General features: G+C 39.9%; 1 protein-coding gene and 1 non-coding gene across 3 annotated transcripts in view; both read left to right on the top strand.

Annotated features, from left to right (window-relative positions):
• Positions 1-14,735, top strand: part of DERA (deoxyribose-phosphate aldolase) — a 115,641-nt gene that overhangs the window by 42,732 nt on the left and 58,174 nt on the right. For both annotated transcript variants that reach the window (XM_060165352.1, XM_060165350.1), the window contains exons 2-5: positions 140-237; positions 1,364-1,511; positions 5,008-5,103; positions 7,297-7,431. In XM_060165352.1, the coding sequence (XP_060021335.1) occupies positions 140-237; positions 1,364-1,511; positions 5,008-5,103; positions 7,297-7,431 (477 nt within the window). The remainder of the gene's footprint in view (positions 1-139; positions 238-1,363; positions 1,512-5,007; positions 5,104-7,296; positions 7,432-14,735) is intronic.
• LOC132530168 (U6 spliceosomal RNA) lies at positions 3,396-3,499 on the top strand. Its single transcript, XR_009543720.1, has one exon. It is a non-coding gene; the product is annotated as a U6 spliceosomal RNA (small nuclear RNA).

Below are 14,735 nucleotides of genomic sequence, written 5' to 3'. Positions count from 1 at the left end.
ATTTGTAGTTCAGCAAAAAAGAAATAGAAGGCTTGAAAGAGCTTTGCTACTTAGTGATAAATCTGTCCTTTCAAGGACCATGTAAAAGCAGGTGAATATGTTTAATAAAACGTTTAAAGTGTTCTTCTTTTGCCTTTAGACCTTAGCTGGATCTCCAAAATACAAGTGAATCAGCCGGCAGTTCTGAGGCGTGCAGAACAAATCCAGGCCCGCAGACCCGTGAAAAAGGAGTGGCAAGTAAGGGTTCTTCTTGAGAATTCTCTCCCTGTCGTTTACAGCCCTGGTCTCTTCCCTCAAGGCCACGAGATTGAATTTTGCTCAAGATGCATCTCAACTTAAAAGATTGCAGCTGTCCATGACTTATTTTCATAATTCATATATGATGATGATGGGTTGGAGAAAGATAACACATTTATCCAAACAAGTTAAAAATCTTATCACTCTTGAGTGGCAAAGCCACAAATGAATTTGAGGCATCTTTATTCATGAGTGAATTAAATGGCATATTTTGTCAATGTATTTATTCAGTTTCTTAGACGTACCTTCTTTGGTTGGCTTCTATTTTAATTTTAAAACCGTAACACCTAAACCTGGTGTGTCCGCTGTTGAGGCCCTGAGGTATGAGTTGATCTTCTTTGACCATCATGTTTACCATACTAATTAATTTTCCTAAATCATTTTTCAAAATTCGAAAAATGATGTTTCATAAAGTACTTGTGGTCAGCATATTCTTCAGTGTGTACCAACGAAAGATGTGCTACGCATCTCAGGACTAAAAGGCATTCAGAGTTTATTTCACAAGTGATTGAATCCTTTAGGAAATCAGGTCACATTTTGCTCATCCTTAGAAATAATCTGATTGAAAAGATAAAAGGAATTCATCAGAATGAGTTGTGAAATATGAATATTGTTTAAAAATTATAATTGGTTTAAATTGAAAAAAAAACAAAAAACAAAGAAGATGGAGACTCTTTTTACAGTGTCTCATTCCAGACCCCAGGCTGGAGGTAAAATGTACGATAGAAACTCTTGTTCCCAAGTTCTCCCCTAGCGGGTGGCCCTCTGAGGCTCCTTGTGAGTGAAATGGAAAAGTCACATGTGGGGAGACTTGATCTATTAGGGATTTCAATTTGGGTTACCTATGGGAGAAAAAACATTTATAAGCTATTTTCTCCCCTTTTATTTTATTCTATGTAACCTTAATCTTTTTGGTCACTCTTGAGCATATATCAGAACATATGCCTTAGAACAGCATAGACAAGAGATTTTAGCACCCATATGTGCCTAATGGTTCTTTACTAACTAACTGGGTTGGAGATTAATTATTTTTTTAAACCTTGTTTTTAACTTTTCTTCAAACCAGGCTGCTTGGCTCCTGAAAGCTGTTACCTTTATAGATCTTACTACACTTTCAGGCGATGACACACCTTCCAACATTCAAAGACTCTGTTATAAAGCCAAGTATCCAATCCGGGAAGATCTCTTAAAAGCTTTAAATATGCACGATAAAGGTAATGTATAGTCTGTCTGGTGTTTACCGTTTTTACAACAACAGTTACTAAATCTAAGAGGACTTAAGATTCAGCTGTTAAAATGATGGTAGCAATAAAATCCATGATAGGATTGTGTACATAGAGAAATAATTGAGATTCTTCTCTGAGAAACAGCAGAGGAAGAATCTGAGTCTCATTTTTAGGTCAGTTCTTTCCCATCATGGATTAAAGTTGCAAGTATTGAGTTTATTTTTCTTTCTAGTTCTTCAGTTTTGGAAGTTTTCTATCTAGTGACTCTCAAATACTGATTCTGATTCCCTAGCCACATATGAAAAAGCCAGTCTCATTACTTAATAATCACACCTCATACATAAAGTATTTTCTGTGAGTAAATGAAATGCTTTTGAGAATAAAATACAAATGGGATATATTGCAAGCTTGTATATTAGGTTAAATCTTTTGAAAAAAAGTTATACTCACTCTCTTCGTATACATGAAAGAAAAAACTTTCTAAAGTTGCCGTAAGTTTAGAACCTTAACATTTCAGAAATGGAGGAGATTTTAAGAGTCGATGCCCTTGTTTCTAAGTGAGGAAACTTGAGACCTGGAAGGCGAAATGATATTTCCAGGACAATGTGTGTTGTTACTCAATGGGCTTGTTTTAGGAATCAGATCTAAACCATGAAGGGATCCTTCATGGTTCCCAGGTGCCTGTCTATAATGAATGCAGCTAGAGATGCTGCATTGGCCCAATGCAGGTATTTTATCCCAAAGAGTTTGTAGATAACTTATAGACCTAAACAAACCTACAGCTTTTGAAAAGTAGTATTTTTCTTTTGAGTTGACAGTAAAACACCTACCATTTATACCACTGAAAAGCAACAGCTTTGTATGAGTCCTATGTTATTGTTTTACAGTGGCTATTTGATTTTTCAGTTTAAGATCTTATTCCTCAAAATGAGGGCTTCAGATCCAGATTTTATTATTTTCTGCAAAAGAGGGAATAGAATTAGGTAAATGTTGTTTTGCTAAACAGGTGTAACTTGTTTTATTGCACTTTGCAGATACTATGTGTTTTACAAATTGAAGGTTTGTGGCAGCCCTGCGTTGAGCAAGTTTATCGGCGCTGTTTTTCCAACTGCATTTGCTCACTTCATGTCTCTGTCACATTTTGATAATTCTTGCAGTGTTTCAGACTCTTTTTTTTTTTTTTTTTTTTTTTGCGGTACGCGGGCCTCTCACTGTTGTGGCCTCTCCCGTTGCGGAGCACAGGCTCCGGATGCGCAGGCTCAGTGGCCATGGCCCACGGGCCTAGCCGCTCCGCGGCATGTGGGATCTTCCTGGACCGGGGCACGAACCCGCGTCCCCTGCATCGGCAGGCGGACTCCCAACCACTGTGCCACCAGGGAAGCCCCTCAGACTTTTTCATCATTGTTATATTTGTTATGGTGATCTGTGATCAGTGATGTTTGATGTTACCATTGTAATTCTTCGGCATTTTTTAGCAATAAAATGTTTTTGAATTAAGGTATGTACTTATTTTAGACATAATGCTATTTCACAGTTAATAGACTACAGTATAGTATAAACGTAACTTTTATATGCACTAGGAAACCAAAAAATTCCCGTGACTCACTTTATTGCGATATTCGATTTATTGCGGTGGTCTGGAACTGAACCCGCACTATCTCCAGGGTCTGCCTGTACTACCCTGTAAGGTTCACTTGCATTTTTCTTCATCTGCTGTCCTGTTTGAACGCTGTAAAAACCTGGATTTTATTATCTGCATGGAATAAAACAGTTTCATTGGATCAAGGCCACCAAGTTTACTGTTTAGGAATTTTTTTACAAATGGCACTATGTTAACCTCCAAGAACAATGTATCAAAAGTATTTTATTCCAGTGCTTGCTTTGGCAGCACATATACTAAAATTGGAACGATACAGAGATTAGGATGGCCCCTGTGCAAGGATGACACGCCAATTCGTGAAGCGTTGCATATTTTTTTTAAAAAAAGAGTTAAACATAGAACATGGCACCATAAAACTCCTAGAAGAGAGCATAGGCAAAATATTTTCTGACATAAATTGTACCAATGTTTTCTTAGGGCAGTCTCCCAAGGCAATAGAAATAAAAACAAAAATAGACAAATGGGACCTGATCAAACTTGCAGGCTTTTGCACAGCAAAAGAAACCATAGAAACAAAAACAACAACAACAACAAAAACAAAAACAAAAAGACAAGCTATGGAATGAGAGAAAATATTTGCAAATGATGCAACAGACAAGGGCTTAATCTCCAAGATATACAAACAGCTTATATAACTCAACAACAGAAAAACAAACAACCCAATTGAAAAATGGGCAGAAGACCTTAATAGACATTTCTCCAAAGAAGACATACAGGTGGCCAGTAGGCACATGAAAAGATGCACACCATCACTAATTATTAGAGAAATGCAATGAGGTTATCACCTCACACCAGTCAGAATGGCCTTCTTCAAAAAGTCTACACATAACAAATGCTAGAGAGAGTGTGGAGAAGAGGGAACACTCCTACACTGTTGGTGGGAATGTAATTTGGTGCAGCCACTATGGAAAACAGTGTGGAGGTTCCTCAGAAAACTAAAAATAGAATTGCTGTATGATCCAGCAGTCCCACTCCTGGGCATATACCCAGACAAAACTATAATTCAAAAAGGTTCATGCATCCCTATGTTCATAGCAGCACTATTTACAATAACCAAAACATGGAAACAACCAAAATGTCCATTGACAGATGAATGGATAAAGAAGATTTGGTACATATATACATTGGAACACTACTCAGCCATAAAAAAGAACAAAATAATGCCATTTGCAGCAACATGGATGCAACTAGAGATTATCATTCTAAGTTAGAAAGACAAATATTACGTGACATCACTTATATGTGGAATCTAAAATACGGCACAGATGAACCTATCTACGAGACAGAAACAGACTCACAGACATAGAGCACAGACTTGTGGTTGCCAAGGGGGAGGGGATGGGGGAGGGAAGGATTGGGAGTTTGGGATTAACAGATGTAAACTATTATATATAAGATGGAGAAACAACAAGGTCCTACTTTATAACACAGGGAACTATATTTAATATCCTGTGATAAACCATAATGGAAAAGAATATTAAAAAAAAGAATGTCTAGATGTGTATAACTGAGTCACTTTGCTGTGCCGCAGAGATGGGCACAACGTTGTAAGTCAACTATACTTCAATTAAAAAATATAATAAAATTAAAAAAATATATATATTTTATTCCGTTATGGTGATGATAAGAAAATGATCCACGTTGTCAAGAGCCAGAAGGGAATGTGGAAAGTAAAAACCTTTTAATTTGTTGCAGCATCGTAGGGGAATTATTTTTTCTCTCATTTTGATTTCTGCCAGTGTTGAAGTATAAATAATATTTAAAAGCATATTGTGTGACTTGAACTTCACATAAACTAGGCTGTTATGATTTCTTTCTTCATAGGCATTACTACAGCTGCCGTTTGTGTTTATCCTGCCCGGGTATGTGATGCAGTGAAAGCACTAAAGGCTGCAGGCTGTGATATCCCAGTGGCATCAGGTAAAATTTGTGGCTTCTGTTGTCGTTTAATCAACATGCTTCCCGTTCTTCAACTCAGACACTTCGGGGTAGTATCTCTGTAGTTTTATTCTATGATTTTAATTAGTTTTATATATTTAATTGGTTGTATTTATCTATTATTTTCATATTTATTCATTGCCTGTTGAGTAGCAGACATTTATGTATTAATTCCTAAAAATATAGAACTGTATCTCTGTCCTTAAAGGAAACTTCTCTGTTTAGGAGGAATAGTCAAGTTTAAAAAAATATTGTAACACAGGACCTGTACTATTATTTATATGTAAAATATAACAATAAAGATATGCAGAAGGTACAGTTGTAACCCCGAGTGGGTAGTGATTTATTCTGCAGAGGTTGACGACACTCAGTGGGTAGGGGGATGCTTCACAGAGGAGATAGTAAGACCCCTGCATTGGGTCTTAAGGTTAAGGAAGAGTTTAGAGAGTTGATAAGCTAAGGAATGGCGTTTTAGACAGAGGAACTAGCACATGTGAAGGTGCAGAAGCACAGTTCAGGGAACTGAAATGGCTTTGTAATTGTAGGATCCTAAGGTAGGACAAAGGCAGAGCTTGGGAGTTGAAGCTGGAGAGGCAGATTGGGGTCAGATCCCATGGGGAGACCATACCGGGCCGTGGCATCTGGGTTTTATTTTGGTGACGGGGAAGATACCAAAAGATGCTAAGCAGAGACATACCATGATCCGCTTCATGACATAGTTAAGTTAGGGGATGGTAGTGGACAAATCATGGAGGGGTGAAATGGAGTTAGTTAGACTCATCACGGGCCACATGGGAGCTGATGAGAGCCACCCCCAAGCCTGAAAGATAAGGAAAAGAGTGCGTTCAAGAGTTTTTGACTTAAGATAGATGTAGGGACTTCCCTGGTGGTCTGGTGCATAAGCATCTGCGCTCCCAGTGCAGGGGGCCCAGGTTCGATCCCTGGTCAGGGATCTGGATCCCACGTGCCGCAGCACAAGGCAGCAAGGATCTGGCAGAGCCAGATAAGTAAATATTACAAAGAAAAAAATTACTCCAATCCTAGATGGAGTAGGAGAGCGAGGCATGAGGGAGGGTAAAGTCTTACTAAAAGCTTCCCTGTATGTGTGTGTGTGTGTGTTTACATATGGATAGATACATATAAAATTAGATTCTCCTTTTCAAAAGTATTAGAGGAATATCCTGGTGCTTTAAAGAAGGAAGCTAAGAAAATCATTATTTTATTAGGGATACATCAAAAGAAACAGACTGTACAGTATTTATATACAACCTATTTGTGAAGATTCCCAGAGTATTTGTTAGCTAGCGACACCTTTATCAACCTTCATTTTTCATTAGCCTCAGTCAATTCAGCTTTTCCTTTATACAACAGGGAAACATGCTCTCCTCTACGGTAACAGACCCAAGGAATTTAATAACATCAAGGAAACATGAAAGGTTATCTTTAGACACAGGAATGGAATTAATGATTAGCATGTTAAAAATGTTAATACTTTTTCCAAAGTGTCATTGTGTGTTTATTTTCCTTTTATTTATGCGTGGCCCTGCTCTTCCCAGTTTACCCCTGCCCCAGTTTTGTGGGCGAATGAGGTGCTTTTCCATCGTGCAACATCTCCCCTTTATTCTCATCTGCTTGGCTGTTCACTTTAAAATGGGCAGTGGGAGGAACCTATATTACAATTTGGTTACAACGGCTCTAAATGGGAATGAGTAAATCATGACAGTGATAGCCAACTTGGTCATGAGTAGGATCCAGAACTGACTAGTGTCCATCAAGACAGGGCTGTCGCTACTACCTTATGACTTTCACTTTGACGATGACGTATCTTCTTAATTGCTATTTACTTAAAGCACCCCCATGAGCATCTCTGTAGCAACTTAATTTCAGGTCTTCCAAAGGATATAATACTAATATTTATCCTAACGTCAGTACTATATAAAATTGCACTCAGTTTCTTTACACTTCACTTTGCAAGGTAGGCATGAAGTTCTGAAGTGTCATTCATGCTTTGGTCTAAATGCTAATTTTTTTGGTCTGAAATTCTTTGTTGAGATACTGACCAATTGAAATTTGTCTCCCTCCCTCCCTCTCTCCCTCCTTCCCTCTCTCCCTCCCTCCCTCCCTCCCTCACTACCTTCCTTCCTTTCTTTTTTTGTTTTCTTCTTTCTCTACTAGTGGCCACTGGCTTTCCAGCTGGGCAGACTCATTTAAAAACACGATTAGAAGAGATCAGATTGGCTGTGGAAGATGGAGCTTCAGAAATTGACGTGGTAATTAACAGAACCTTGGTGCTCACAGGCCAGTGGGAAGGTAAGCGCACACACATCCTTACCCAAGAGGGAGATTTGGTTCTTCCCTGGTCAGTCAGGTGTCAAGGATCTGATAAGAGGCAGCATGGTGTGGAAGTCACTGTTCTAGATTACAAGTCCCTAGATCAGAGGGTGAATTGAGGAGAAAACTCGACCAAGATTGCTCATCCTGCCCACCTGCATGAACTTTTTAGATCCCTTTAGGTGATTAGTTATTTCCATGCAGTGGATTATTAACTTTTATTCTATTCTCTACTGTTTTGCTACTCAATACAAAAATCACTCCAGGCAAGTCTTTTATGCAGAGTTTATTTTAATATGATGGAGGAAGCTTCCCTTTTTTATGTTAATCTTTGTGGGTTTGGAGGATGTGGGATTATTAATTAGTCTGCTAAGTCTGTTTTTACTCCTGTTCTTGAACGTAGCTCCTCTGGGTATTATTACGTATTCACCTTCGAGACTCATGATTTACTATCATGTCAGTTATAATAGGGCATTTCCCATTCCAGTAACAAGCTATTATTTTTTTGATGGAATTGATTTTACCTCTGCCTTAAATGCATTTTGTATACTTAGAGATTGTTGATAGCTAAAATAAGTACAATTCTGTATTTCAGAAAAATCATTGTAACAAGTAGTTTAAGTAAAAATTTTTAACACAGTCATAGGATTAAGCCAGAATAACGTGTTGTCTCTTTAGATATGTGAATATCAAATAATTGGCGTATTTTATTCTAATTACAAAGGTTATACCTTCTCACTGTTAAAAACAAAAGTTCTGACCAGTAATAAAGAAGTGGATGTTCTACATAATCTCATCCTCTACAAATAACCCTCGATAACACTGCAGTGCACAGCTCTGCAAACTTTTTTCTCTTCATATACACACGTGCAACTCCCGTCCTTCTGTTAAGTTTAAAATCAAAATTTTTAAAAAGTGAAAAAATTAAAATTAAAAATAGGACTATATTTAATGTATTTTTTCTTAACCTACCTATCAGTCTTGCCAGTATCTCATAGATATCTGTGACTCTATCCATCAATCCATCTATCTCATCTTCTGTAAATTATAATTCCATTGTTTATCCATTAAGAATTGCTTTTGGTTATAGAGCAACAAAGATTCAGTCAGTGGTTTAAATGCTCAAGGATTTACTCTCTCACATGAAGTTGGGAAGTAGGTGTTTCAGGGGTGTTGTGAAATACAAAGTTCTTGGAGACCTGGACTACTTTTATCTTCCACTTCCAAAGAGCGTGGCTTCCGTCCTCATACTCAAGGACACTCCATTGTCTGTGATGGCTTTTGAAGCTCCAGCTTTTACATTCATCTCCCGGACAACAGGAAATAGGGGTTTGTCCGGTCCCCAAATCTCACACACCATCTTTGCTTACACCTCATTGGCCCTAAGTGAGTTCCATGGCCAGGCTTGGCTGCAAGTGAAGCTGGAAAAGGTAGTCTTTTGGCTTGGAATATTAGCTACATTCCCATACATTCTTTTTTTTTTTAAATTTATTTATTTTTGGCTGCTCTGGGTCTTTGTTGCTGCATGCGGGCTTTCTCTAGTTGCTGCAAGCGGGGCTACTCTTCATTGTGGTGTGCGAGCTTCTCACTGTGATGGCTTCTCTTGTTGCAGAGCACGGGCTCTAGGTGAGCGGGTTTCAGTAGTTGTGGCACACGGGCTCAGTAGTTGTGGCTCGTGGGCTCTATAGTGCAGGCTCACTAGTTGTGGCACGCGGGCTTAGTTGCTCTGCAGCATGTGGGATCTTCCCGGACCAGGGCTCAAACCCGTGTCCCTTGCATTGGCAGGCAGATTCTCGACCACTGTGCCTCCAGGGAAGTCCCCCCATACATTCTTAATATGTTAGTTGGTGCACATTTCTGTGCCTTAACGGAAAGGAGTTGGCAGGGAAAGAGAGTGGGCTGCGTGAGCCAAACAGGATGCGATCATAAAAAGCCTCACAGCAAAGGTTGAGGCAAAACAACAATAACAACAGTGTTTAAATAAAAAGGTTTATGAAGTCAGAAGGCACAGCTGTCTGTTCAGCTATGAGGCAGGTCATCTCAGAGATTCCAGTAGCCCCTGGGAGCATCCCTGTATTCAAGGAGAATCCAGTCACACAGCAATTCTGAAGGATCTAGGAAAACAAATGTCAGGCCATGCCCATTGCCTGATACTCCCATCTGTACTTACCAACATCTTTTAAGCCTTGCCAGGTTTAAATTCTTGACAGTTCACAAATATCTTTTTGTGCTTTTGATTTTTGATCCTTTTCTTATAGTTCATGTGTGCTTTGGGCAGTTGCAATCATTCTTAAATGGCTTATTTGAAGTAGATGTCCCTTGTCCCTGTATATTAATTCTGCTTGTCTGTTCCTTGTCATAGATTTCAGTTAAGATTTAAGGCCTAGAGTAAGAAAAAAATGAGTCAGCATAATAACTTAAAACAAATCTAGAAATAAACTCTATGTCATTTAGTTGGATAAAAAACTATGTCCTTTATCTTTTATTAAGTAGTTACAGATATAGAAGTATAGTTTATATTATAACTTGTGCTCTTGTCTCTAGAATACTACTAATTGGAAAATAAAATACAATAGGAGATGAGATTTGATGTAATTGCCTTTCCCTTAATGAACTAGAAATGGTTGTTTTTAAGAACTGATAATTTCCCAATAACAAACATTCATGCAAAATATAATAACACATCTTTGTCCCAGACCATACTTTTCTATTAACTCTTTTTATGGTGTTAATAACCTCTTGACCCAAAACAAATTGAAAAGGAACATTTAATACTAGAAATTTAATTCTAACTAGAAAACTGCAAATGTCTTAGGCCTTTTTTCACTGCAGTATTTTATCTTAATTTCAGTTCTCAATTTGATTACGTATTGTATTTTTCGGTGTCATGTTTTAATATTAGCTCTTTACTAAAATATGAGCCTAACATTGATTTCTTGGAATTTGCTGATGGAAGTGTCTGTGAGGCTGTTGCACCTTCTAATCCAGGCTCCTCTTCTCTGTGCACTGAGGTGTGTAGGACACTGGTTAAAGCACAAAAGAAAGAATCTTGTTTTCTAAACCTGGCCATTCAGAGTGTATCTTGTGACCCTTGTGTATGGTCACAAGGGTCCACAGTTTAGGGTATGAACTCAAAGGGGAGACTGGAGAGGGCTCGTATTCCTCTTCTTGGATTCTCCTTGACGACCATTTAAAATCTACTCCCTCAAACTTGTAACTTTTCCACCCACCTTGAGGCTCCTTAAGTACTGGCAGACAACCTACCTGCTGCTTCTCGGGAAAGGTAGAATCTGTTACGCAGGACCTTCTCGGTGTCCTTGCATCAAATCTACTCCCCTTGCTGCTCCTCTTCTCCTTCCTCCTGAATCCAGTCCCTGGGCCGTGCTGTGGCTCCCACCTCCTCCCAGCCTTTTTTCACAGCCTTGGGCCTTTTTTTTTTTTTTTTTGCGGTATGCGGGCCTCTCACTGTTGTGGCCTCTCCCGTTAAGGAGCACAGCCTTGGGCCTTTTTTTTTTTTTTTTGCGGTATGCGGGCCTCTCACTGTTGTGGCCTCTCCCGTTAAGGAGCACAGGCTCCGGACGCGCAGGCTCAGCGGCCATGGCTCACAGGCCCAGCCTTTCCGCGGCTTCGTTGCGGTGCACGGGCTTCTCATTGTGGTGGCTTCTCTTGTTGCGGAGCACGGGCTCTAGGCACGCGGGCTCAGTAGCTGCGGCTCGCCGGCTCTAGAGCGCAGGCTCAGTAGTTGTGGTGCACGGGCTTAGTTACTCTGCGGCACGTGGGATCTTCCCGGTCCAGGGCTCGAACCCATGTCCCCTGCATTGGCAGGCGGATTCTTAACCACTGTGCCACCAGGGAGGTCCCTATCCAAACATTCTTATCCAGTAAAAAAAAAAAAAAAAAAGCCTACATGTCACCATTCCTCCTCATCCCCAGCTGAGTCTCCCTTTCCATTCTCCCCTTTGTGGCTGAAATTCTTAAAAGAGCCGTATGTACTTGTTTCTCTTGAATCTGTTCTTTCCAAGATAACAATGCCCTGTTATTTTGCTATGCCCGGGAGATACTCTTCAGTCGTTTAGCTTTGTCCTGCAGCAGCAGCTGACACAGTGGACCGTTTCCTCCTGGAAGCACTCTCTTGTCATGGCTTTGGTGACCCTGCTTTCTTCAGGTTTTCCTCCGTGTTTCTGAATACTGCTGCGTCTTGTTTGCAAGCTCCTCCGCTTCTTCTGTCATCACTCAACTTCTGTCCCAGCAAACTCTCAAACTTCTCAGACTCTGCACACTCTCCCTTGGAAACCTCCTATCCTCACTGATTTCGGCTGTTCCCTGTGCTGAGGACCAAACCTCCAGAGCATGGAACCCGCATCTGTCTGACTCTGGAATCCGTGTTCCATTTCCCCACCAAAATGATTCCCCATGAAACGATGCTTTTCATCGATTAGTTTCACATAAGCAGACATTCAAATTCAGTGAATCTTGACCAAAGCAGAGTTTTAGCCACTTTAGAAAGAAGTTCATTAAAAAATATTTACATTTCCCCGACTTCATTTACACTTTCTATTAAATACAGTTTTTTCTAGATCATTCAGAACTATTGTATCAGTGATTATAGGCACCTCATTTTATTTCACTTCTGTCTGTTGCACGCCACAGATTTTTGCAAATTGAAGGTTCGGGGTAACCTCGTGTCAAGCAAGTCTGTAGGCACCGTTTTTCCAACAGCATTTGTTCACTTCATGTCTCTGTCACATTTTGGAAATGCTCAATATTTCAAACTTTTCCATTAGTATTATTATATTTATTATGGTGATCTGTGATCAGTGATCTTTGATGTTACCATTACAAAAAGATTATGACTTGCTGAAGGCTCAGATGGGGGTTAGCATTTCTTAGCAATAAAATATTTTTTAATTAAGGTATGTACATTGTTCTTTTAGACATAATGCTATTGCACATTTAATACATTAAACTATAGTGTAAGCATAACTTTTTTTTTTTTGCATAACTTTTATATGCACTGGGAAACTGAAAAATTCATGTGACTCGCTTTATTCTGATACTTGGTTTATTGTGGTGGTTTGGAACTGAACCCGCAGTATCTCTTGAGGTTTGCCTGTATATTATCCTGGAATACAGTGACGTTCTTAGGGGGCTACTGAAGTCTCCAAGGTGACTTGCCCCATAGCTAATGGTCCAGACTGCTGTGCTTTTTTTTGGATTTTGTATCTTTTTATTTAAACATCTTTGTTATTGTTGTCGTGCCTGGTCCTTTGCTGTTAGGCTTTTTACTGTCAGCTCGTTAATACTGTCCTTCCCTCACTCCTTTGCATCTGGGTACAGAAACGTGCACCATCTAACTTATCACTCCGGACAGTGGTTTTAACTGGATAGGGTGTGGAATGTATTGCTGGTTCTCAGAATTATCTGACAGATGTTTTCTGATTCCTTGCCCCAGCTCCCTTCCTCACAGAATCTAGCACATTCCCCTGAGTATGTGTAACATCAGGATTGGGGGTTGGATGTAAGGGAGGAGTAAGATTCTACACTGAAAATCACTCTAGGTGATTTTAATTCCACCCCTTCTTCCCCTGCCATCCCATAGTCCTAAGGAGAAGCACTAACTTGGAGCATCTTTTTTGTTTGTTTGTTTGTTTTTAATATACTTCTGGTTCTTTTTTTTTTCTTTTTTTTTTGGCCCTGCCAAGTGGCATGCGGGATCTTAATTCCCCGACCAGGATTGAACCTGCGCCCCCTGCATTGGAAGTGTGGAATCTTAACCACTGGACTGCCAGGGAAGTCCCCCAAAGCTTCTAGTTCTTGATTCTACATAGTTTAGGTGCCGCGTAATCGAAGCATTGCTGGATTTACATATTGATTAATTAGTACAAATCATATCTCCCATGTGTTGCCATTTATTTAACCTGGCTCTGCAGTTAGCCGTGAACAGGAGGCTTAAGGAACAGTGTTACTATGGTGTGTTTAGCCAGAAAGACATCTACTTCTGTGCTCTTGGGCCGATGGTTCTCCTCTCCCTGGGAAGACTGTGCTCTGAGATGAAGAGAGCAGCTCTCCTGTGCTGTACCGGGAGAGAGGGGGGGTACCTAGCTGGCCAGATGGGTCAACTGTCATTGGAGTCACAGACCCAGAACATACCCAGAAGGGATACATTGTGGAGGAAGAAGGGGAGTCACTCTAGGAGACCCGAAATAGTTGGTCTGTGCAGGGTCTTTGCATTAGACAGAACTTGGTTGGAATCCTGGTGCTATCGTCAGTAGCTATTTGCTCTTAGACAAGTTACTTAACTTCTCTGTACCTTCTGTTCCTTCTCTGTAAAATAGGAATAGCGGTATCTACTTCATGGGGTCATAATAGGGATTAAATTAGATAATGTGCGTAAATTGGTTATCCTGTTGCTTGGCCCAGATGGCTCCTTGCCAACTGCGGTTTCTTCTCTTTCCCCCTCTTCCTCCTGATGAGGATAGTATGTTGTCAAGGAAGTATCGACACGGCACATGCATTGAGTTAATGAGGAGGAACTCACACGGGTTTTAGTATTTATAATTTTGCCAATTTACACTGAGTCCTTGGGCAAATACTTCTCTCTGCCTCCATTTAAATAAGCTACCAGTGAGGGGATAAGACGTAAGGACTTCTGCAGTCTTTTAGAGCTACCATGGCCTGTGATTTTATATTTGGTGTTTTCATTGTCTGTGTATATTATTCCAAGGATAAGGACTTGTAATACGGTATTTTTTATGATGATATTGAAGTTGACACCTCAGTTGTGTTCCATAAACAGTTCTTTGAAGAAAGAATTCACCAGAAGAGGTTCATCATCTTATAAACCTTATTGAGCAGGTTTTGAAAATTAAATGCATTCCATGTTCTGTAAATATACAAAGGTGTTCATTTTTTCACTTTTTTATGACCTCTCTCTGTCTGCTGCATATATTTACCTAATACATTACCAGTGACATGGAAATGCTATCAGATTCAAGAATCTTCCAGGACCTTGAGCTTATTAGGACCTAGAACTGGCTTTACTAGTTTTTGGAAACCCATTCCACACTGGAGCACCAGCACACATGACTCCAGAGGTGCCTACTTCTGTGACATTTTTCCAGCATTGTGTGTTCAGAATCACAACTGGCAATACTGTTTGTCTTCTGTCTCCAGAGCCTCACGTACTTGTTTTACCCCATTCAGTTCTTCAGCTTTGACTTGCTTTCCCACATTTGGTTTGTGGAGTACGTGTCTCATGACTCTCAGGAGCTTTAGGGTGAGAG

The sequence above is a fragment of the Lagenorhynchus albirostris genome, chromosome 11 (assembly GCF_949774975.1).
Source record: "Lagenorhynchus albirostris chromosome 11, mLagAlb1.1, whole genome shotgun sequence".
Classification (NCBI taxonomy): Eukaryota; Metazoa; Chordata; class Mammalia; order Artiodactyla; family Delphinidae; genus Lagenorhynchus; species Lagenorhynchus albirostris.
Note: the sequence above shows the minus strand (reverse complement) of the source record. Positions and strands in the feature narration are given on the sequence as shown.